The sequence below is a fragment of the Anoplopoma fimbria genome, chromosome 2 (genome assembly GCF_027596085.1).
Source record: "Anoplopoma fimbria isolate UVic2021 breed Golden Eagle Sablefish chromosome 2, Afim_UVic_2022, whole genome shotgun sequence".
In the NCBI taxonomy this organism is placed as follows: domain Eukaryota; kingdom Metazoa; phylum Chordata; class Actinopteri; order Perciformes; family Anoplopomatidae; genus Anoplopoma; species Anoplopoma fimbria.
The window spans coordinates 3,054,348-3,077,073 of record NC_072450.1 but is presented as its reverse complement, the minus strand read 5'-3'; the positions used below and the strand labels follow the sequence as shown (position 1 = coordinate 3,077,073).

The 22,726-nt window shown below is 38.2% G+C and overlaps 1 protein-coding gene across 1 annotated transcript; it reads left to right on the top strand.

The window, feature by feature from the left end:
• The first annotated feature begins 1,325 nt into the window (after positions 1-1,325).
• On the top strand, positions 1,326-21,195 carry LOC129105333 (lymphocyte-specific protein 1-like). The gene is made up of 11 exons (XM_054616288.1): positions 1,326-1,384; positions 9,179-9,319; positions 12,984-13,185; positions 13,430-13,498; positions 16,704-16,820; positions 18,471-18,502; positions 18,677-18,761; positions 18,882-19,022; positions 19,144-19,242; positions 20,143-20,245; positions 21,131-21,195. The coding sequence occupies exons 1-11, from the start codon at positions 1,326-1,328 to the stop codon at positions 21,193-21,195; spliced, it is 1,113 nt and encodes a 370-aa protein (XP_054472263.1).
• Positions 21,196-22,726: the final 1,531 nt, after the last annotated feature.

The following is a 22,726-nucleotide window of genomic DNA, read 5'->3' as shown; positions in this document are numbered from 1 at the left end:
GCCAATTTCAAATAAACACAACACCTAATTATCTTTTGTTTTTATTTTTGTTTTATTTTTTGTTTTTATTTTTGTTTTATTTTTTGTTTTTATTTTAAACCTGTCTTAAACCCTTCATTAATGGTCCTATCATGCTATCATTTCTTACTTTTTGGTTTGTTTTTTGCAGCAAAGGCCTGATGCAGATTTGTAGGATTTATATAAGCATTTAAATATATATATATTTATTTTTTTATGCCAGAGGATTTTATTTATTTTTCCTTTCTAAGGTGAATGTTTCAAGTGACGGGATACAAATAACTTTCAAAAGCAAAGTCATTTGTATCCCGTCACCTGAAACGTTGACCTTAAGTTGTTCTTTAAACAATACGTTCTCTATTATTTATCATCTTTACTGATTGATGAGACACTTTTCCTCTGCTACTGCTAGAAAACAAAACAAAACAAAACAAAAAACCTAATCAATTACTTGACCTTTTGACATTCAATGTGTTTTTAAGTAAGGTGCCCATGAGTGATTATTAGGCAGTAAATCATGTTGGTTATATTTATTGGTGAAATTAGTAAAAATGTATAAACTCTCAGGGAATACAGAGAAAATGTAAAAACTGGTCACTTTCTAAAAATATAGCGAAATGTACCTTTATGTAGAAAACAACAACAAAGAAGAGGATGAAGCTACATTTACTTTTATTGTTTCTTTGTTAAAGTGCAGTGAGAAACACTCGAGTTGATTATTTGTTCTTATCTAGGATCTGAAATACTTTGACAATCCCTGCGGAGAAATGTATGTGTTACAGTTGCTCTTATATATAAATATGAAGAAATATAAATAAAAATGAAGGACGTGTCATATTTAAATAAAGGCGTTTGTAAAATAAAATTTAGTTTATGAACATAACGCTACAATATAGTATAAATAAACAAGTATAAAAGCAGTATTAATTGTTATTAGAGTCTGTAAATGTGTTAAAATAACGTCTGCTGCTCTCCTCACAACATGAATATGTACAATACACATGCATACAATATTGTCACTGATCCACTGTTATGATATCATCTTACTTCCCCCCCTTGGGTGAGTCACATGACCCCCGTTAGGGTGAGAGAAAGGGAGGGAGAGAGGGAGGGGGGGGTCATAGCGCCTCAATGAAAACCACATGGAGGGAGGAGAGAGCTGCAACCAAACAGAGAGAGAGAAAGAGAGAGACGCACCAACAAGAGAGCAGCTGGAGGAAACGTCTAAGCCTCCAGGACCAGGACCGAGGTCAGACCCAGGACCAGAGGTTGCACACAGACCAGAACCAGGAGCAGCCCAGTCCACCATGGCCGAGTCCATCAGAAGGAAGAGCTCCAGCAGACAGCTCCTGCAGAACCTCATCAGGTGAGAGAAACATGCTTTCAACACATGCAGATGTTTTTTTAATCGTACCTGCAAGAAAAAATGGTCAATTCTTGTATTTTACTTCAGTTTTCAGCTTTTTATAAAACTTAAACTTTTGTACTCCACTACGTTTATTAGACAGATACAGTTCTTACTAAAAACCTAAGTACGCCGAGCAGTATATGATATTTGTGACAACTCTCGACCAGACTGAAGTTAAAATGTGTTTGTGTAATATTTAAATGTTATAACACAATCATTGTTTTAATGTTATAGAAGTCAGAGGGACCAGTCTGCCTGCATAACAAGTACTTTTACCTTTTGAACCAATTTTCTGACTACAAACTTTTTCTTATAAAACAAATTTTCTTCTGCATTGAAACTTGAATCTATCCGTCTGTCTGTTGAATGCAGGAGTTGATACTTTTGATGCTGTTAATACTTTCACTTTAAAGCATCTGACTGAATTGCAAATTTCCCCGCTGCGGGACTAATAAAGGATTATCTTATCTCTTATCTTATCTTAATCTTAATATTCTTATAGTATAATATATTGATACCAATTGTTCCACAACTGAAATAAACCACAAAGTAAAACAGGTTAATCTCCTCCCTTTCTAGTCATGTCTGTCATCATCACTGAGCAGGTATTATTTCATTTAGGAGGTAAAGAGAAGGAGGATGTTTTGGGGTTAATGGGGTTAAGTTTGTGGCTTTGATTGAGCCTCTTAAAGTCGGCCATGGTGGTCGTCATTCGCTCTTCTCACCTTCATCTCCACCTCCACCCAGGATCCTTCCTCTTTGTCTGAATTGAGATTTTCTGTCCCCGGTACAATAAATCAGAAGTGATAACCCAAACATTCAAGGTTCATATTCATTCTAAAGAAGAAAAGCAGAATTGTTTGCTTTTATTTGTACTTTAACTTTATTGTCCATGAAGGGAAAATTGTCTTGCAGCCAAATTAAACACAGAAAATTCAAATTTTATCAAAAAAATTGTAAATCATTCTGCATTAAATCAATATTAACCCTCAAAAGAGCTCACATAAAATAAATAACAGAATAACATAAAACCTAATCATTGGTAGTTAAAACAAAATCACCATCATCAGCCATCAATATTATATGAAAGTCTGATCGTCTTGATATCTATATATTATATAGATAAAGATACAGAGGGAAACATGACAATATTGTCTGTGCATTCAACCATATTTACCATCTTAGTTATGGAAGCCTGGGAGGAGTGAGGAAAATAAATTCTGGTTATCCATTTTCTAAGTCGGATCAAATAGTTTTCTCTCCTGTGTTAATGACTTAGGAACAGATGAAAAAAACATTTTTGGCAATTGTTTGTCAGAATAATATACCGTTTAGTTTTTTTAATACTTACCTGTAAGAAAACATGAACGCTTATAGTTCGAGTTGGAACTTGGGTTAGTTGGACTTCAGCCTCTTGTTGCCAAAATGAGTATTACATTTTGTTTGGTTTGTTTACTGAGGTAATAAATCATAAGAGATGTAGGGTAATTCTCTCATAGACTTCTATACAACCAGACTTCTTTTTGCAATCAGAGGAGTCTGGTTCTCCCAAGTAATTTGGTTTCCAGGGCTTCACAACCCCCTCTACTGAAACAAGCGTTGTCGTAGCATTTCCCTTGATATACCAAACTTAAGCTAAAGATCATATCGAACAGCATAAAAACGTCTTACTATCTTTAGTTTTTTCAAATTGTGACACTATTGATATAAACAGAATTATTAGCTTTATACTTTTGATGGAGATTTTAATCTGGAAACACCTACGTACTTTTTCTTATAAAACACATTTTCTATAGTATTGTGCTGCATTCACATTTGAGTGTATATATCTTTTTATTTGCATCACACTTTAATCCCACTAAGGTACATCGCTAACTGCAAAATCAATCACAAAAACAAGACAATTATTGTTTTTTGTAAGTATCACTTTAGAATGATGGCGAAGGCTCAGTTTCAATTGGATCACCTTTTATTCTATCTTTTTTGTCAATTTTAGTACCTATATAGTCGGAATAGTTTGGCCTGTTAATGCACTCTACTCTGATTTATCTCCTATTGAGTGTTTATTTAATATTTCCATCCCTCTCCTAGCTCCTGCTCCTCATCCTCAGTGAGGTTCTTGTTTCCTCAGTGATCGGTGGAACATTACTGTGTGACTTCACTGAAAATGACACTGAGCTCTGAGTTCAATGGCTTCTTTTATTGCTGCAACTTCCTTAATGGCCATGACATCATCTGGCTGAGTCCTGAACCCCCCCCACCTCCTACTCAACTGCACTCACAAAGAAAAAGCAGTTCCCCAGGCCTCCATTGCCTCATTGTGTAAATGGTGGAAAAAGTGATGCGTATCAGACAGATTTTCTCCATAATTTGCTCGTTTCACATTCATGCTTCACAGCGTCTAGTTAAATATCCCAGCAGACTGTGAAGGTACCTGGAAGTACAGACTGTCCTACAGAGACAATACCCTGTAACAAAAAGCAGAGCAGACAGGCCTCATCTACAACGTCTACAGTTTGTGATCTCCTACATTCAACCTTTAGATGGAGGGAAGTGATCTGCACATGTCATCTGTCATCACAGCTGGTTTCCAGATTTGTGTTATGTAGCCCCAGAAGTCCCAAAAGATGTTTTTTTTTAAACCTTTTGTGCACAAATAACGTTCTCCTAGGAAATTCTGCTAATTACGCTTTGGTGCAGCAACACCGTCTCCCGGTTTGTGAAATAGTGTTGAAAATGCTGTTGGTTTAGTCTACAGGTACCCAAAGTGTCTGTTTTGTTTCGCTTTGCTCAGAAATACTTTTTTTCTGGGACGTTACAAAACAAAAGTTTGGTTTAGGGAACAAAACTCCTTAGTTAGATTTAGGAAAAAACATCATGGGTGGGCTTAAAAATACTTTGTAGAGTTATGTTAAGGCAACAAAACCATGTAGTTAGGTTAAGCGAAATACGTTGTGAACAACAAAACCACAACAATAAAACTACAACAATAAAACTATAACAACAAAACTACAACAACAAAACTACAACAATAAAACTACAACAACAAAACTATGACAACAAAACTACGACACGGCGTCAAACTCCTCTCTCATGGTTGAAAGTCTGAAAGTGTATTTTGGGACTCTTCAACCTCCCTTCTTCCTCAATATTTAATACAATGTCACTTGAGTTGACCTTTGCATAGTCACGTGGATGCATTACATTAGTGTGATCACCCAGGAAAAGGATCCTGATTGACTTTCCACTGGCATTATTTTCATGCTGAGCGACATGAGAAATAAATTGGCGTCCATGTACACTGATCTAATAGATTGCATTATAGACCTGCTGTTAAACTGGACTGAATGATGTCTCAAGTCACTGCTGACTTTTCTGTATCAAACCAGACTATGATCTCTTATTAAAGCTTAGTACTGTGAGGTCCCTAATTTCACCATAAAAAGTTGCCAGACAGCTTAACAAACAACACTTCCTTATGATGCTCATAAAAAACAGTTTTTGAAAGTATTTGCTGTCGCAAGTTAGTACTAGATAAACTGAGTGTGCACAAGAAGTTATCAGCGTGTGTTATCTTGTTTGTACAAAATCTCTTTCTTGATAACATGTGCGAACAAGATGCTAGATCCATCTTAATAACACACGATGATTCTGTTGACCATGTGTATGACTTGTCGTTATTGGCTAAAGCATTTAAAAACATGTTATAAGGTCCTTTTTAAGGATTTCACACTTTCCCTTGTTGCGTTTCAGGCATCGATGATGACCTCATCAGACAATCAAACCTCATCCCCGTTTGATCCCCGTCCACCTAAAAATGTCTCATTGATTTACAGAAACTGAAGACGGCCTCTTGCCAATATGGCTCCCTCTTCATCTCCAGTGGGTCTGATCTCATGTAGGTCACTTTCCCACATAATAATGACCGCAGCATGTTTGACTCACAGCCGCTCGTGGCCGATGACATTAGCTCCAGACTTTTATATTTTAAGATTTTTTGTGGTGATTTCATTGGGCCAAATGTTTGATGAGCTGACTTGTTGACATGTCTGAAGAATTGATCATATTTTTGGGTCACTGCCTTTGCATTTCATAAGGATATGGTTTGCATGTTTTATGTTTTATCTCGTAATGAGAACCAACATGCTCGATGCTTTGGCCTGTTTCTCTTCCCTGGTGCTGCTGCAGCCTTTATATTTCACAATCTCTTTTTCACCAGGCCTCGTTCTGTGCAGAGTTTATATTAAAGGGGAAATGTCGTGCTCATTTTCAGGTTCATACTTGTTTTTTGGGGGTTTCTAATAGAACATGTTTACATGCTTTTATGTTCCAAAAACACTTTATTATTCTCATGCTGTTCATCTGAATATAAATGTGTTAAACGTCTGTTTGAAACGCTCCGTTTAGGCGCCTGTCTCTTTAAGAGTCCCGGTGAAACGGAAGTTAGATCGTCTTCAGCTCGACTCCCCAAAGAAGTCCAGTCTGCTCTGATTGGCTTGCGCGAAAAATATGGGGTTACTTCGCAAAAGTAGATCTCAAGCCGTGGGTGGAGATACTAAGATGGAGGGGCGTTATTATCTAACAAACGTGCATGTTACATAGGAAGAGGAGCCACTTGTTGTATCACGTTTTCTGATCTAGGTCGTCTTATTTCACAGTTTGTTTGTTGGTAGGAACTCCAGATACCCAAATGTATGAGCACTGACAGAGGGAGATACTTCTAGCTAATATGAGGCTTCAACAGTTTGTAAAATCAAGCAGGTATATCTCAAAGTTGAAGCATTTTAAGTCGAAAATTCCCTCTTTGTGTTACTGTCCATCCACTGCAGCTTCACAAGAAAACACAAAGAGGAACTTTTGCACAAAAAAGACTGTAACTTTGGAAGATATACACTTGATGTGAACTTGTAAACTTTTGAAACTATTTTTGCACCGAATGAGGACTGTAGATTTTGTCCTTTACATCGTTAATGATCCAGTTTGACAGACTTGAAAAATTGTGAACTGCAAAGGAAAATTCTCGTTCATTAGAAAGGTTTTGAAAGTGTTTAATCCGACGTAAACCACTTTATTTGGAGGTAAATCTAAAAGTGTGTAAATCTGAAATTATGATAATCCCTCATTGTGAAGGAAAACTGTGAACTACAGTAAGTGCAGAGGGTCAAAGTTGAACCAAGAAGTAAACTATGATGGATGTTCACAACAGACCGTAGTTTGGCTGACCTTCGGTGTTGGTTTAAGAAATGTATGACATTGTTCAGAGTGGCTCCAAACTCTTTGAGCCCAGAACAATTACTCCGGTGAGCACAACGATAATACGGCCAAATCTACAAAAATATGATCCAAGTTATAAAACCATAATTATCCTTTATAATAAGCAATGACACACTTTGGAAAACTTGTTTGTACCCGATCAACAGGTGCTCTCCAGAGATTTTAAGCTGATTGGCTGACTGAATATTTCCAAAGTGCTTGTTATTCCATTTTTTTGACAAGATTTTTTCCAGACCTTCATAAGTATAATGAAGTTCTAGCTGTCTCTGTCTCAATCTTCCGCCTGCTCCTCCTCCATCTCTACACCTCCTCCCTCTCCCTCTCCCTCTCCTTGTTTCTCTCCAGAGACTGGAATGAAGTGAAACAGCACAGCAGCTGGCTGGAGCTCCACCAGATGTGCTTGGACAATAAAAAAGGGTTATTGTTATCAAGTCCCTCCTTCTGGAAACATGAGAACTGAATGAGCTTTCTGTAAAAGACAAGCACAACTAGATGTTTCCTGTGATTTTTCTGTGATCTACTTACCTGAAAAATCCTCATAGATAAACTTTTCTTTAAACTGTTTTATACAGTGGTCCGGGGGAATCCTCGATTCTGATTGGCTGCAGGGTGTCCATTAAGGAAGTGATAATGCAGGACAATATGTCCCTTATCAGAAATGATTGGACTGTGTGCAGGCCATCAGACAGTTCTAGCCTCCGCGCTGTCCATTCATTTCTCATAATGGACATCTCGACATGTGTTTTGCAATCAAAAACAAGGATAAAAATAATGTGAACGTTTTTATTTAATTCTTTAATATGGCCGATTTCACATGGTTGATTCTAGAATGGATGATCTGAAGGGACACTTGCGCAAGGAACATATGACAACGAGCTACACACAGAGCAAGTGAGGTGGTGCCGTTAATGAAAGCTACGTGGTATAATGAAGAGTATTTAGAGTAAGGACGTACATTGTGGGATAGAGATAGGTCTAACAAACACTGCACTTTCACCCAGGAGACCAAAGTTCAAGTTCCGTGTGAAACCAGAAACACTTGTTACACAACGGTACGTAAGACGGTCCACTAAAGGCATTCATTTATTTAAGCTTGTTGCTTTATGTTATGATTTTAACTAAACCATGATGTTTTTTCTAGTTTTATTGCCTAAATCAAACCAGTTGACTCACAACGTTGACCACATTTCTGTAAGCCCGACATGAGGCTAATATGAAACATCCACATTAAACATATCCATGGCTTGATAAAATGTACAATGCCAAAGAAAAATCTGCCGACTGTGTTGCTTCACTATATCAGCCTGTGTTTTATACGTCCTTAAAGCTTTATGTTCTTTGAGTCTGGGGCCATTTTTTCTGGTTTGGGCCTCTTAGTTCCATTAAAAAGAAATACAGCTTCGGCATACAGTGATCATTCAGACAACACTGTGCGTCCAACTTAATGGCAATAAAGCCCTGACACCTTAAGGATGAACTTTAACGAGCCAGACCTTTGCACAGTGTTGGACCTCACTAATGCTCTGGAGGTTGATTGGGAGTAAAGTCCTTGCATCCAGGTCCAACATCTGGTTGAAAGACTGCAGTCAGAAGAGAGGAGGCTGTTATAGCAGCAGATCAATGCTCATGATTGTGCATAGATTCAGGGCAGATGTGGAATTAGAGGAGGGAAAACTAACTTTATCATTGTCATCACGCTAAACATCTATTTTCAAGTGATTAAGTAGCTCATTTATTTTCATTTTGTTCATATTCCTGGCTGTCTGGAGAAAGACATTGAGCATTATTGATCACATTAAATCTCTTAAACTCATAATGTAAAGCCAGATGTTGGTCTAACCAACAAAATGATTTTTAAAATGTCCAAAGATAGCAAATATGTCTGGATTAATTTGAAGTAATGCATGTATGAAATTACGCACAACACATTAAGTATATTTCCATTTAATGGAATCATGCAGCCCTAAAATAATGTGGGTTTTGAGCTTGCGTTAAACTAATCAGTGTCAGAATGGTCTCATCCAGCATTCGTACCTACAAAAAACCAACAATCTTTTGACTAAACCCAACTAGTAGTTTTATGGCGTAAACTTAACTAAGTATTTCACATTTTTTCCTAAACTTTACCAAGTCATTTTTATGGCTTCAATTAACTAAGTTGTTTCCTGGGAAGAGAGAAGTTTACTTTGAAAAGACCCTATGCATGTAACAAGCGGAATTTGACACGTCTTGATGGACTTCTGCAGGAAAAACGCACAAAAATGAGTTGTCTGAAGATACTTTTGCGAGTCAAATCAAAATATACAGTCAAACTTTGTGAAGCAAGATTATTTTTCTGACTTTAAAGCTTCTAACGGGAATAACAGGAAAGTGATATGTTAATACTTCTATCCCTGAGATGTTAACCTTCTCCTACATATATACACTCATGTTTTTGGAGTGTGTTAACAGCCTGTTTGGTGTCCACGTTTGTTGCAGTTTGACGGCCCAGCGGAGCCAGGAGGACGCTGAGGAGGTGGAGCGGGAGCGACGGAGGAGAGCCAGGGAGACGCAGAGAGGAGAAGGGAGCCCCTCCTGGCCGGAGCCCCCCCCACGCAACGAGCTCCCACACAACACAGAGTGAGTAGGACACACCCCCCTCCTCTGTTCAGGCCTTAGAGCTTATCATGTCTGCATGTAGATACAACAGTTCAACGTATCCTTATACAACTGTTTGTATGATATCTTGTGGAAAGTTACGACTGATTTGCGTTTTCCTACGAAAGTCCAGCAAAACGTGTCAATTTCCACGTGTATTTTGATCCATACATCCATCTTCCGTAACCTGCTTATCCAGTTAAGGGTCGCAGGGGTGCTGGAGCCGATCTCAGCTGTCAATGGGTGAAGGCAGGGTACACCTGGACAGGTCTCCAGCCTATCACAGGGCAGACATATAGAGACAGACAACCACTCACACTCACATCCACACCTACGGGCAATTTAGAGTCTTCAATGCACCTAAGCTGCATGTCTTTGGACTGTGGGAGGAAGCCGGAGAACCCGGAGAGAACCCACGCTGACACGGGGAGAACATGCAAACTCCACACAGAAGGTTGTCCAGCCCGGGAATTGAACCCGGGCCCCTCTTGCTGTGAGGCGACAGTGCTAACCACTACACCACCGTGCAGCCCCTTGATCCCATACAGTCTTTTCAAAATAAACGTCTGTCTTCAAGGATTCAAGGATCATTTATTGTCATTATGCAACACCAGGATGCACAACTAATTTCAGTTGTAGCCCATTTGTAACACAACAAAAATACAGTGCATTTTTTCATTTGCATCATAAGGAATGTAAACGGCAACAAAAAACAACAATTCTCTTGGCAGACAATATGGCCGACATGTTAACATTCAAAATTCAACATGAGGAAAACATTGTCCATCAACTTAGACTGTGTTTGAGCACCAAGCACCATGATGTAAACACAGAGTCCACCTCCTCTCCACCCACCGGAGTCCTGCTCTCTGTCCTGCAAACTCTACTTTGACTGTTTTGCGCCGGTTTTCATGCGTGGACAAGGAAACTGGAAAAACAGGAACAAAAGACCTCAACATCATTCAAAGAATAAGCAGTATTAGCATTGTACTATTTTACAAAAGTACTACTTCAGACGTCTTATACGGTCACACTGACGGCTTTTAAAAGTTTAATAAATCAACTGCAGCAGTTTGAGATTTTTGGAAATGCTGATTTGCTTTCTTGTTGAGAATTAAACTGCTTCTCCTTTCATTTCTGTAAAGTTAACACAAAGCCAGAACCAGTTGGCTTAGCTTAGCATGAAGACTGGAAGTGGGGGAAAACAGCTGGTCTTTCTACATTCACCTCTGGAGCTCACCAACTAACATTTTCTATCTTTATATATAAAAAACAAACTTGTGTTTTTCCGGGGAGTGAAACTTCCTGAACTCTCCTTCTTGTCTTTATGCTAAGCTATGCTAACCGGCTGCAGGCTGTAGTTTCATATTTATTATATAGATTCTAGAGAGCTGTGTCTCTAGCTGTCCTCAGATATCTTTGAGTCCTTCGTTTTGAGCTTTGTAGGTGGTGCGACCATTTGGTTTGTGTGAAACTGTCCTCGGTGTTTACAGCTGAGTCTGTATTACCTACAGCGCTGATCACAGGGGAAAAGATTCCAATGATTCTGCAGGTGAACGAGCTGCTGCACCTTTTCTGTTTGATCAGTCAGAGAGGTGGCGTCTCTGGGGGGGAATGTGCTCCTCACCTGAGACTGTGATGCAGCTCACTCGTTAGATACTGCACTGTTGGCTGGTTCATTCATTAGCCTCATGGTTCCTCCTGGATGGAGCTTTAATTAAACACATTAATCTACTACAACGTGCTGACTCTGAAGCTCCGACAGCAAGTGTTTGGTCAAGTTTCATTACCCAAATTATCAAGAAGAGTTGTCAAAATGTAAATCTTTCAACTCTTGGAAAAGAATGAAATAATTCATATTTTAGCTGTGATTATGTGTGGCTTCTTGCATCACATTGAACAAGTGAACATTGAACAAATTAAGCTTTTAGAGTTTCATTTATACATTTTGGTGGAAAAATAATAATTAAAATGTTTTGTATGAGTATTTTAAAGATTGAATTAGTTGCTGATGGAAGGTGTTGCAAAAACACTTAGCTTTTTACAAATTAAATGTGTTCATGTGGGAATATATTTGCTTCTCTGATGTTTCAGAAGTTATTTGTCACAACATAAAAGTATACATAAATTAATATCTGGTGTTACATCTCACCAAATATGACTGGAATTTGTTCAGCAGTTTCCGAGAAACCTGACTAAGGGACTGGAAATATCATCACATCAATTACAAAGAATCAGCAACATTACAGTCACAGCCAACAGACTGTGTGTGATAAATACCCAGTCAGCCAGAATTAAATAAAAGTTAAACACAGCTAACATTAACAAACCCCCTTGGATTTCTCTTGTCCAAAGAAACATCAGCTTTAAGGTGTTTAGTTAGTGATGAGATCCAGTCTGCTGATCTGAGCCGACCTGGAACAGGAGGCCTCATCTCTCTCTGTTTATTGTTTCCATGGGCACCGTCTCTGTTGCCATGGAGACTGAAGCTGCAGGTCTACCACCTGCCACCTGTATCAACACTCTACCATGTGAGAAAGCTTTGGGTGGCACTTGGTTTACCTGCCAGCAGCAACAGGAGACAAACTCTCACACCGTGTAGCACCAAATTTAGATTCATTACTCATCATTCAGATCTGGATTTAGCAAGTTTAGCATGTAGAAAGTTTGGGAAAACAAGATGGAGGAGATAAGGAAAACAATGGCAACGTGGCAGCAAGGCGGAAACCTCCTGTTCTGAAGAGTGAAGCCACTGCTGAAGTGTCTTAAAGCTGCATTCTCTCTCCTGTCCACCAGGGGGCGACTCCTCTGGTTGTATAGAAGTCTATGAGAAAATGACTCTACTTCTCTCTTGATTTATTCCCTCAGTAAACATTGTAAACATGAGTTTATGGTCTCAATCTCTAGTTTCAAGTCTTCTTCAATACAGCATGATGTTCATTTAGTAAATGATGCTCCATTTAGAGTCAAACAGACCATAAAGCAGGGGATGCTTTAGGGCGGGGCTACACACTGATTGACAGGTCGACACCTTATGCGCCGTCTCTACGTCACTCCTCCTCAGTCCTAATATGGTCACTCCCGTTCACTTGTTGGAAAAATCCAAGATGGCGACGGCCAAATTGCCAAACTCAAGGCTTCAAAACATCAGTCCATGAACCAATGGGTGGCGTCAAGATGACTACTCCCACTTCTTATATACAGTCTATGGTGGCACCGTGTAATATAATCAATAAAGTCTACTGTTGTCTCAATCATAACTTAAATTGATCTCAGAGAGTATGGGTGAGTCAGTAGAAACTGAATGCATGACTTTATTTTAGGAAACATGCATTTTTGACAAAATACAAGTATTTAAAGTACCAGTGCTGAATAAAGAAATGTTTTAAATCCATATTATGAAACACGTTTATGCGGCATCGATATGGTATTTTACATTTACACATATGGCTTGCATGTTCTGTTTTATAAGTGTCTGCTGAGATTCAGACTGAAGGGTTCATCCAGACTCATAAAAAGCTAGAAAGTACCTTCAATCAATCCTCTGAACCACTGACATGGTTGTATAACGTCTGCATTTCTTCAAAATAAAACTTTCATTAGCTTGACTCCACTTCTTGTGGGTTCTCCACTTGGTTCTCCTCAGGTCGGACGAGGAGCTGAAGCCCAGGTGCTGCCTGGTTCTGGAGGAGGACGAGGGCTTCAGCGACTGGAGTCACAGGCTGGAGAATCGTAGCGAGCCGGAGGTGCAGGATGACAGTAGGGCTGGGCTGAAGAGACCTTCAACACAACGGTGGAAACCAGAGACTAAGGAGGAGAAACGACAGGAGGGTGAAGAGCAGGAGGAGGTGGAGAAGGAGGAGAAGGAGGAGAAGGAGGCAGAGAGAGGCAGTCGGTCACAGGAAGCTTCAACAAGACCTCCAGAGAAGGTGAACCCTCCAACAGGTCAAAACAGAAAACACTGTGGTATTTAGACAGATAGATAGTAGAGATGTTACTCGCTTTGCTTTTGGTTTATTTTCAGATGTCCAGCAACAAAAAGGAAGTCAGGATGTCATACAGCTCAACTGTCTTCCTGTCACATGACACCAGGCCGCAGCACGCCGCGGGCCAACCAGCAGACAGGACATCCTACCTGGTGGCGGGGACGATGAGGCCACGGTGTGTTCTCCACCCTTTGTACGGTTTTATATCACTTTTCTCTTTGCTGAGTGTAAAGTGTGTTTGTATCCTAAGATCCAGACCAGTATCATGGCAGTTTGAGAAACAGTCACAAAAGGCAATCTATTGTCCAACAGACAGGCATTTCAACGAGAGGACCTGTTTTCGACACCACGTTGGGGTTTTATGGTAGTGGTTTTGTTGCCTAAACATAAATGTTGGTTTTGTTGTCTAAACATAAATGTTGGTTTTGTTGCCTAAACATAACTGTTGGTTTTGTTGCCTAAACATAAATGTTGGTTTTGTTGCCTAAACATAACTGTTGTTTTGTTGCCTAAACCGAACTGTTTACCTAGACCAAATTAAGTGGTATTGTTGCCATAAACCTTACTGTTGCTTTTGTTGCCTAAACATAAATGTTGGTTTTGTTGCCTAAACATAACTTTTGGTTTTGTTGCCTAAACATAAATGTTGGTTTTGTTGTCTAAACATAAATGTTAGTTTTGTTGCCTAAACATAAACTAAACATAACTGTTAGTTTTGTTGCCATAAACCTTACTGTTGGTTTTGTTGCCTAAACCAAACAGTTGGTTTTGGTTGCCTAAACAGTTAGTTTTTGTTGCTAAACCTAAACCGAACTGTTGGTTTTGTTGCCTAAACCTAACTGTTCGTGTCAGTTTTCCTAGACCAAATTAAGTGGTATTGTTGCCATAAACCTTACCCTAAACCAAACAGTTGGTTTTGTTGCCTAAACCTAACAGTTAGTTTTTGTTGGCTAAACCGAACAGTTGGTTTTGGTTGCCTAAACTGAACTGTTCTGGGTTTTGTTGCTTAAACGTAATTGTTGGTGGTTTGGTTGCCTAAACTTTGGTTTTAACATAACCTTGCAAATTGTGACTATTTCACGAACTGCAGTGAGACTGTGTTGCTAATTCCTCTTATCGTCTACTTTTCAACTTTATTAACCAGTTGAATCATCTCCTCCACAGCGGAGGGGCCTCCAGGGTCGATGGGGAAGTGCAGCAGGAGGAGCAGAAGAAGGAGGCCCAACAGATGCAGGCCTCCTCAAGGGGGCAGCAGAAACCCGACGGAGCCTCAGAGATGAAGACGATCAGGAGGAAGAAGAACTGAGCTTCACCCATGAAGAGAAGGAAACCCTCCACCTCATGAGGGAGGATAAACACAGGGAGGAGGAGGAGGAAGAAGAGGAGGAGGAGAAGGAAGAAGAGGAGGAGGAGGAGAAGGAGGAGGAGGAGGAGGAGAAGGAGGAGGAGGAGGAGGAGCACAGGATGCCAGACAAGGTTTGATTTACAATAATACTTCTTCTTATAATACAAATACCTCTATTGCTACTTTTACCAGTACCTTTAATTTTTACGCCGAGACCTAAAGATGACATTTGTCAGTTGGTTGGTCTTCCCACCGTCCATCATCTTAGTCTTCACCAAATTATGATTTAAACTACCATGCAGATTTGGGGTATTTTCATGGTCACCAGAGGATGTTATAAATTAAATTATAAACTGATTAGTTTGGAGATTTCACTGACGTGTTGTAATGTCGACATTTCTCGTTCACCAACGATTCAGTCCATGGCAAGGTATTTTTGAAAACTGATGAATTGTACTTTATATATTCATGGTCCCCAGAGGATGAACCCTAATGTTTTTGTCGACTAGATGATAATCTATCTCCACAATCACACAACAATTTCTTTATATACACCAGAAATAAGAAAATCTAAAGGTGAAATCTCCATAGAATTTCATGACTACATTCAAGCTCCCCAGAGGAGGAGCTGTTTTCTTTTTGCAAACATTTTAGGAATTATTTAGCGTTATCCTCAGGCTAAACTCTAAGTTCTGTTCAGAAGATTTTTCATAATTGCCATGTGATTTTTCAAGCTCATTCAGACTCCCGAGCAGATATTCCTTTTTGATAATAAAGGTGTTCTGTTTTCTTGTTAACAAAGTTTCTGTTTACCTTCAGTTATAAACCAAAACATAATGTTTAACTCTCAACAGCAAACATGTTGAATCCATTTCCTTCCTCATAAAACATTTTGTAAAGCTTACTTTTCTAAACAGGTTTTGTTTATAACCATGTTAACCAGCACTTCCCTGCCTTCTCTGATGCATTTCTTCAGGCATTACTTCCACATGTCAGTGGAACAGATCCGTATGAAACCATCAGCAGGCGGGTGTAGCGCATGCACGTGCATGTGCATCATCGTGCACGTGAATTAACAAAACAGGGACCCATTCTTTAAAAAAATAACTCCATATTAATAGCTGTCTAAGGATCTGAGGCTGCATGATTAGTAACATTAAAAAGAAAACTATTTATTAATGCCAGAACAGTTTTATTTCCAACATATTTAATCTGCTCTATCATTATTAAAATCAATATCTTATCTTATATTATTGTTGGGTCATTTTATTACATTTCATGTTTGTATCATCTTAATTATCTGATTTTATTTGCACCATCGATGTCCTGTAATGTTTTGATCCTGTTTCCAGCATGTATAGCATCTTTATTTCAGAAAAGTGCTGCAAAAGGTTTATTACATCATTATTTTTGTAGCACTGCAGGGTACCGTCATTGTCCAAATGTGCCTCCATCAGGAAAAACTTTCCATTTTTACCTTCATGATTGGATCTGTAAAATGCATGTTGTTAGTTATGTCAGACTCTTACAAAATGTTTGTGTTATGAAAAAAACATTTTAATCAGTAAGCAGTAGTGTGGTTGCATTACGCCGGCGTTTCATAAGACATTTTAATCAAACACATGCTCATAAGAAAACTCACAGCTCACAGATTTTTTGGGCTTCGAATGTGAAAGTAATAAAAAGTCAAAGAATGCAGCTCTGGCTCGTTGTGTGTAGAAAAGAGACGCGAGGTCTGATGAGAGCAGCGATGACGTAAGATGTTTTAACAAATTCCTGCTTTTAGCACCAGTGGTTTGCCAGAGTTTTATTAGTCTCTGCCACCAAATAACGCAGTGAGGGTGAGCAGTGTGAACACTTTTCTTAAAAGTTCAAACCAGAGAAAGACCAGGTTTTAAGGAAAACTGTTACTCTGATTGTAGTTTTAACAAAATAAGATATTTGTAATAATACTTTTAACTGACTTTCCTATATTTATCAGACGTTTGCTTATGACATTTTAATATTTATTGACACTTGTATGTTGGTGACCTAGGGGTCGACGGAGAGCAGGAGGAGCGAGGAGTCGAACAGAAGATCTGCAGCCTCTCTTTGCTGCAGCAGCGATGGCGAGGAGCCGTTAAACTACGGTCCCATGAGCCCCACATTCAAGGTATCTCATCAAACTACAGGGGGGGTCTGTACAATAAAGTTTTCCAGATTCAAACAGCATTCATTAAGGGACTTTGGTGGAGATTTCTGAGAGTCTCTGTCTCACTTTTGGGTCTTTGAAATAAAGTATGGATTGCCATAAAGCATCATTTTAGAGCTGCCAATTTGCATTAAACAACCTTAAACCAACCTTTGCTAAGCCCCTCCCCCCTTGGTTACAGTTGCTAGTGCCTGTCAAGCTTTAGTACGTGGCACGTCAACATGGCATTTTCACCAATAACAGTGAGATATACCAAAGGAACTTAGGGACAAACATATACAGAAACAACAACAAGGTTACGGTTAATCAATGTATTGTTGTTTTTAAAGCTAGTGTTAGTTATGAAGGGTTCATTGATAATCTCATGCAGTTTGTCTTTCCTCGTGCAGCATTTATCAGCCAAAACAGGCACTCACAATGACTCACTGATGTAGATGCAGGTGAAGTCTTCATCTGATATCTGTATTTCCCTTGATAACACATTTGGGGAGTTTTCCTCTTAAACTACATTTCCCATAAACCCGATTGTTTCCAGTTGCAATGAGGATGTTGCCACTTAGCTGTGGAATAATACCAACTTCTTCCCATTTTATGTAATGAGACAGTTTATGACCAACATGTTTGATCAATAATGTGTAAATGTAACCTTGCTTTGTCTCTTTCATGCTCCCTGCTGTTCACCCAGAAACTCCTCATTCAGTTTTACCCAGTAAGTCCTGTTCATGTTTGAGCTTAATGTCACACACAGGAGTAACGCGCTGCATGTCATTTATTCTGATCTGCTGCAGTCTGCAGTAATCTGTGTCTCTTTACAGGACGAAGTGAACAACAGAGTCTCTACAGACAGTAAATGCACGGTGAGTGTAGACCAAGGTCAAGGTCAAAGGTCAGCAGCTGCCATAAGATTAGAGACAATCAATTACATTTTACAAATCAACAATTAATTGTACTATTGCTAGCACTGTTATATTTCCAATGTGTCTTATCTGTTTAATTATTAATTAGTGCTACAACAACTAATTGAGAAATCTATTCAATTTATTGCTAAAAAAATCTTAATTGTTTTACTTGGTTTGGGTAATTCTTTTAAGAAAAAAAAGTAAAAAATAATCTGATTCCAGCTTCTTTAAAGAGAATATTTTCTGGTTTTCTTTACATTTCTGTGACATTAAACTAATTAACTGACATTTTACAGAACAATATAATAATAATAATAATAATAATAATAATAATAATAATAATAATAATAATAATAATAATAATAATAATAATAATAATAAAACTAAGGGCCTCTTCCACCAATCTTTTGGAAAACATAGCAAATTTCTGTTTACGTGAACCAGGATTACCAAGTTAACTGGAAACCTGAATAAAGTTATACCTTGGAGCAGCTCATTTTAATTAAGTCTATGTTCCAGGTTTTAGGGATTTTCTCAAACCCCCACCCTCAACCCAGAAAAGGGAACATACTGTTACTTTCTGCCAGCTTATAGAGCTGAACTACAGCTTGGTTCAATACAACATCTGTGTTACTGTTGGTCATTTCCCAAGTGTGTGTTTTAAGTGTAATTAATCAGTTTATACCATAGAATGTCTTCATTATTTCCTCAGATCATTGAGAGAACCGAGTCACTGAGGAAAAGGTGAGCATGTGTTTATTTGTAGGTGAAAAAATAAAGTGCAATAGGATTAAGAAGAACACACGTGCCTGGATAAAATGCACCTTGTTCACTTTTATTATTTTTAAAAATATGATGCTTGTGCACCAGCAGATTTCTAACAGAAATATTAATTTGCATTAATTGATTATTCTGAAGCACCAGCAACATAAAGAAGACGCTGCCACCTGTTGCTGTTTCCAAGATTGACAAGAAACTGGAGCTGTACACTCATGCTCTCGAGGTAAAACCCCACTGAGTTACACTTCTGTTTTTCAGCGGGTGTTTTCCTTTGGTAATTTGGGACCCTCATCACACCGTTTTAATCTAAACGTAAACCTGAATCTCACTGTGTTTTTCACAGGTCTCCTCAAAGGACGGCAGATCAGGGAGTCAGGCGCTGACGGACCTGACAAATCCCACCGAACCCGTCGCCTCCAAGAAGAGCCTGTTTGAGGCCGGAGAAGCCTGGAACCAAAACGCCCTCTCAGTCACACCATCTAAGGTCAATGACATCAGCCTTATAATGTGACTTTGACAGGACGATTAATAAATAACTACTCATCGTTCCTATTGGAAGTTTCATGTTGTTTTTTCTCATGGATATTTCTTCTTCCCTTGCTCAGGATGCAGATGGTTTAAAAGTGGGTGTGGCTAATCTCATCAACCAGTGGGTAAAAGGGAGTGAAGACGGGAGCAGGTGCAGCTCTCCATCCAGACCAGCGGTAAATCATGATTTTACTTTTTTAGATTTGGCAAAATTGACAAAGCATTTTTTACAATAACACTTCACCTCAACTCTCTGCTTCATGCAACCACAATCAGCCTCTTTTCATCTGCATCTAAATCATCTCAACTCAGTTTATCAGTCAGAAAGTAAAAGTCTGCCTCCTTGTGGCTGAAGCAGCATCTTCATTCAGATCCCTCAAGTATTTGATACACAGAAAAATGAAGGCGTCATCTGGAACCGAAAATGGTTTTTCAGAATGCTGCCATAGAAGAACCAATTGTTGTTCCACAAAGAACCTTTCAGGCCAAGGTTTTTTTAAAGAACCATTTCCTTGATTGTTTCTTCAAAGAACCCTACAAATCAAAAAATGGTTCTTTGAGGCAACATTTCTGGTTCTTTGAAGAAGTTAAGGAAAAAAAGGGTCTCTAAATAACCTTTGTCAAAAAAGTTCTTTATGGGCCCGAATGGTTCTTCCAAGGAATAAATGGTTCTTTGAGTAACTGATTTCTTGAAAATGAGAAAAAGCTATATATTTAAACAGCATAACAAGGTGAAAATGGTTACACACACATAAACACAAACAAATCAAATGAAAGCAAGACTCTTCTAGCTTCAAGTAAAAAAAACTAACTAAAATTTAAATTTTTAAATGTAATCTGCTGTTCTATTATTTACTGGGAGATGGTTGTAACCTTTTGGCATTAATAGGAAATATTTATTAAAAAGATAAAGAGAAGAATTTAAAAAACCTGCCAGGCTGCCAAAGTATTCTTGAAAACAGTTTGAACTCAATGGATGTTCAAAGTGGAGTTTTGGATGAATGACGGCACCTTGAAGTTAAAGGTTAAATGTCTGTGAATTTGTCGTTGATAAAGTTTTATCAACTGAATTTCAGGACAGCACTTCTGGTAAAAGATTTAAGTTTGTGGTGACGGGTCACGGCAAGTACGAGAAGGTTTCTGAGGACGACTGCAGCGAGGACACAAACTGTGGGTCAGGTGAGACGATCCACCAAGCATTCATTTATTCAATTTTTTACTTATTTGCTAATTCACTTTAACATCATCACTTGTAAAAACTTGGCTCATCTTCAGAGACATTTTACGTTTCTGTTTAGTTCTGACTTAATTTTAACTTAATTTTAACCTGCAAAACTGGCATCAAGTTTAATTTTATTAATCTAAAGAGAAGTTGAGAATATACGAAACTGATATTGTCTTGAACAATATTTATCACAAAGTTTAGTGTTTTTAAAAGATGTTTTTTAGTTTTTAAATTTGAACTCAAATGTCCAACAAACTTCATAACAAATAAATTAAAGGTACTTTATAAAGATATTCTTGATTTTTCTTATAGTCAATGAATCAAATCTAAAACCAACAAACCCCGTTCTTGTCCAAAAACTATTAAAAACACATCAGTGAGCCTTAAAAGTTAGAAAGCATTATTGTTGGGTAACTAAATACAGAATAACACAAAATATTCAACCCGTGGTGTGTTGCCTTTCTCTAGTTCTGTTGGAGCTTTATATTTTAGGTGCCAATCCTTTAAAAAAAAAGAGAAATACAAGACAAGAGCTTCACATTCAACTTTATGCATCGTTGAGAATCACACAGTAAACAAAAACATATTATAGGTCAAGCATCAGTGTAATAAATGGGGCTGTCCCCTTCCCCTAAAACAAATTCCACATTATGATGGTCATCTTGAGTTAACAGCTATTTTTAAACTCCCGAAATAGAGACAAAAAGGGTCAAAGTAATGACAACAACATGCAAACATATGCTACAGCACCAAAATCATCCAAAGCTGTGAAACATCACACCCATCATGAACTTCTTCTCCAGCTATCACTCCATTTTCAGTCTGTCTTCCTACTGCAGGCCTCTTCATCATCATTTATGTATCATTCTTCAGTATTCACTTCTGCATCCTAGTGACAATCTAAACTCAGTTACATTGTTCACGAGTCCTGGACGATCCACCGCAAGGCAAGAAATTACAATCCACCATGAGTTTATTTGCTGTTTTTGTCGAAATTTAGTTATCATATCATCACTGTTGGAAAATAATGTATCTCCAACTTTCACAGTTCACCAACAGAGAAGATATTTCACAGATAAATTGAACAGTTTTTTTTTATCTTCAAACACTCTCCTCAACTGATAGATGGGCTTGAAGCCCTAAACATCACTTACAAGATTAAAAATGGAGAGCTTTCACACAACACTGGTGATATGATGAAAGAAGAATTTGATTTTGGGTTGGGGTTGGCAAATGAATGCTGTGATGGTCTCAAACAACCCAAAAAACAATGATTAGAATTACATTTTTCTCCAAATCATGCCAGCATTCTCACTGTGAAAATGCAAACATTTTCATGTTTAAATAAGCAATGTTTACCATTTGCACCATATTAGGCTACTGTGTTAGCATGCTAACATTTGCTAATAAGTTCCAAACACAGAGTACAGCTGAGTCGGATGGGAATGTGATTATTTTTGCACGTATTTAATCATAACCAAAAGTATTTGGCTAATTAAAATGGTGAATCACAAAGTCCAAAGTCAACAGGATTCATCATCTGGGGACCATGAATGTTTGTACAAAATTTATTGGCAATCAATTCTATATATGTTGAGATAATTTAATCGAGGATAAAGTTACTTCCCTAGAGCCAATAGAAACAATAAACAAAAACATCACCTTAGCATCTATAAACCTGTACAGATCATAAACAATCATGTATACTCACAAGAAGATCTTTTAGGTATCATGTCTATATCGCCAAGCCCCAGGATGCACCAGCCTGCGTGGTTGTAGTTTCTTGCCCTGTTCAAAAGCCCAGACATCCGCTGCTTCATTTCCATCCATACCTGACTTCCACAACCCTAAATCCATTCTGACTGGACCTTCACCCTTCATCCATCTTTTTTTGTTCCTTCTTTCAAAATCCATCTGCCCTGTTGTTCCAGGAATGTAAAAGCCCTATTTATTACAGAGATTACAAACTGCCTACCAGCGGTGTACACTAAAAGCCTGTTTAGAAAAAATAGAAAAAGGACGAGCATGACAAATGAAACAATCTTCTCTCCATCAAAGTGTCTAGAGTACATGCATTCAACACTACATCTAGGTTTTCATCAAATGAAACAAGAACAATCTAACACCATAGAGTTGCACAGCAATGTTCCTTTCTTTCTTCGCATTATCTTTTGTTTCTTGTGTCAAGTCACATCCTTATTTGATTTTATTTAAAGTGCAAAGATGCCAAAACTGTATTAATGTAACTGTATTATTATTTATGACCTTAAAAAGCTATAACAGCTCACTTATAGACGTATACATCCTAAATAACCACAACTGATGAAAATATCAGAAATATAAGTACTTATTCGATGTAAGGATGAATTTTCTTTTAGTTAGTTTATCAGTAATCAATGAAACTATCAATCTTTTTTCCCCTCAAGAATAATCTA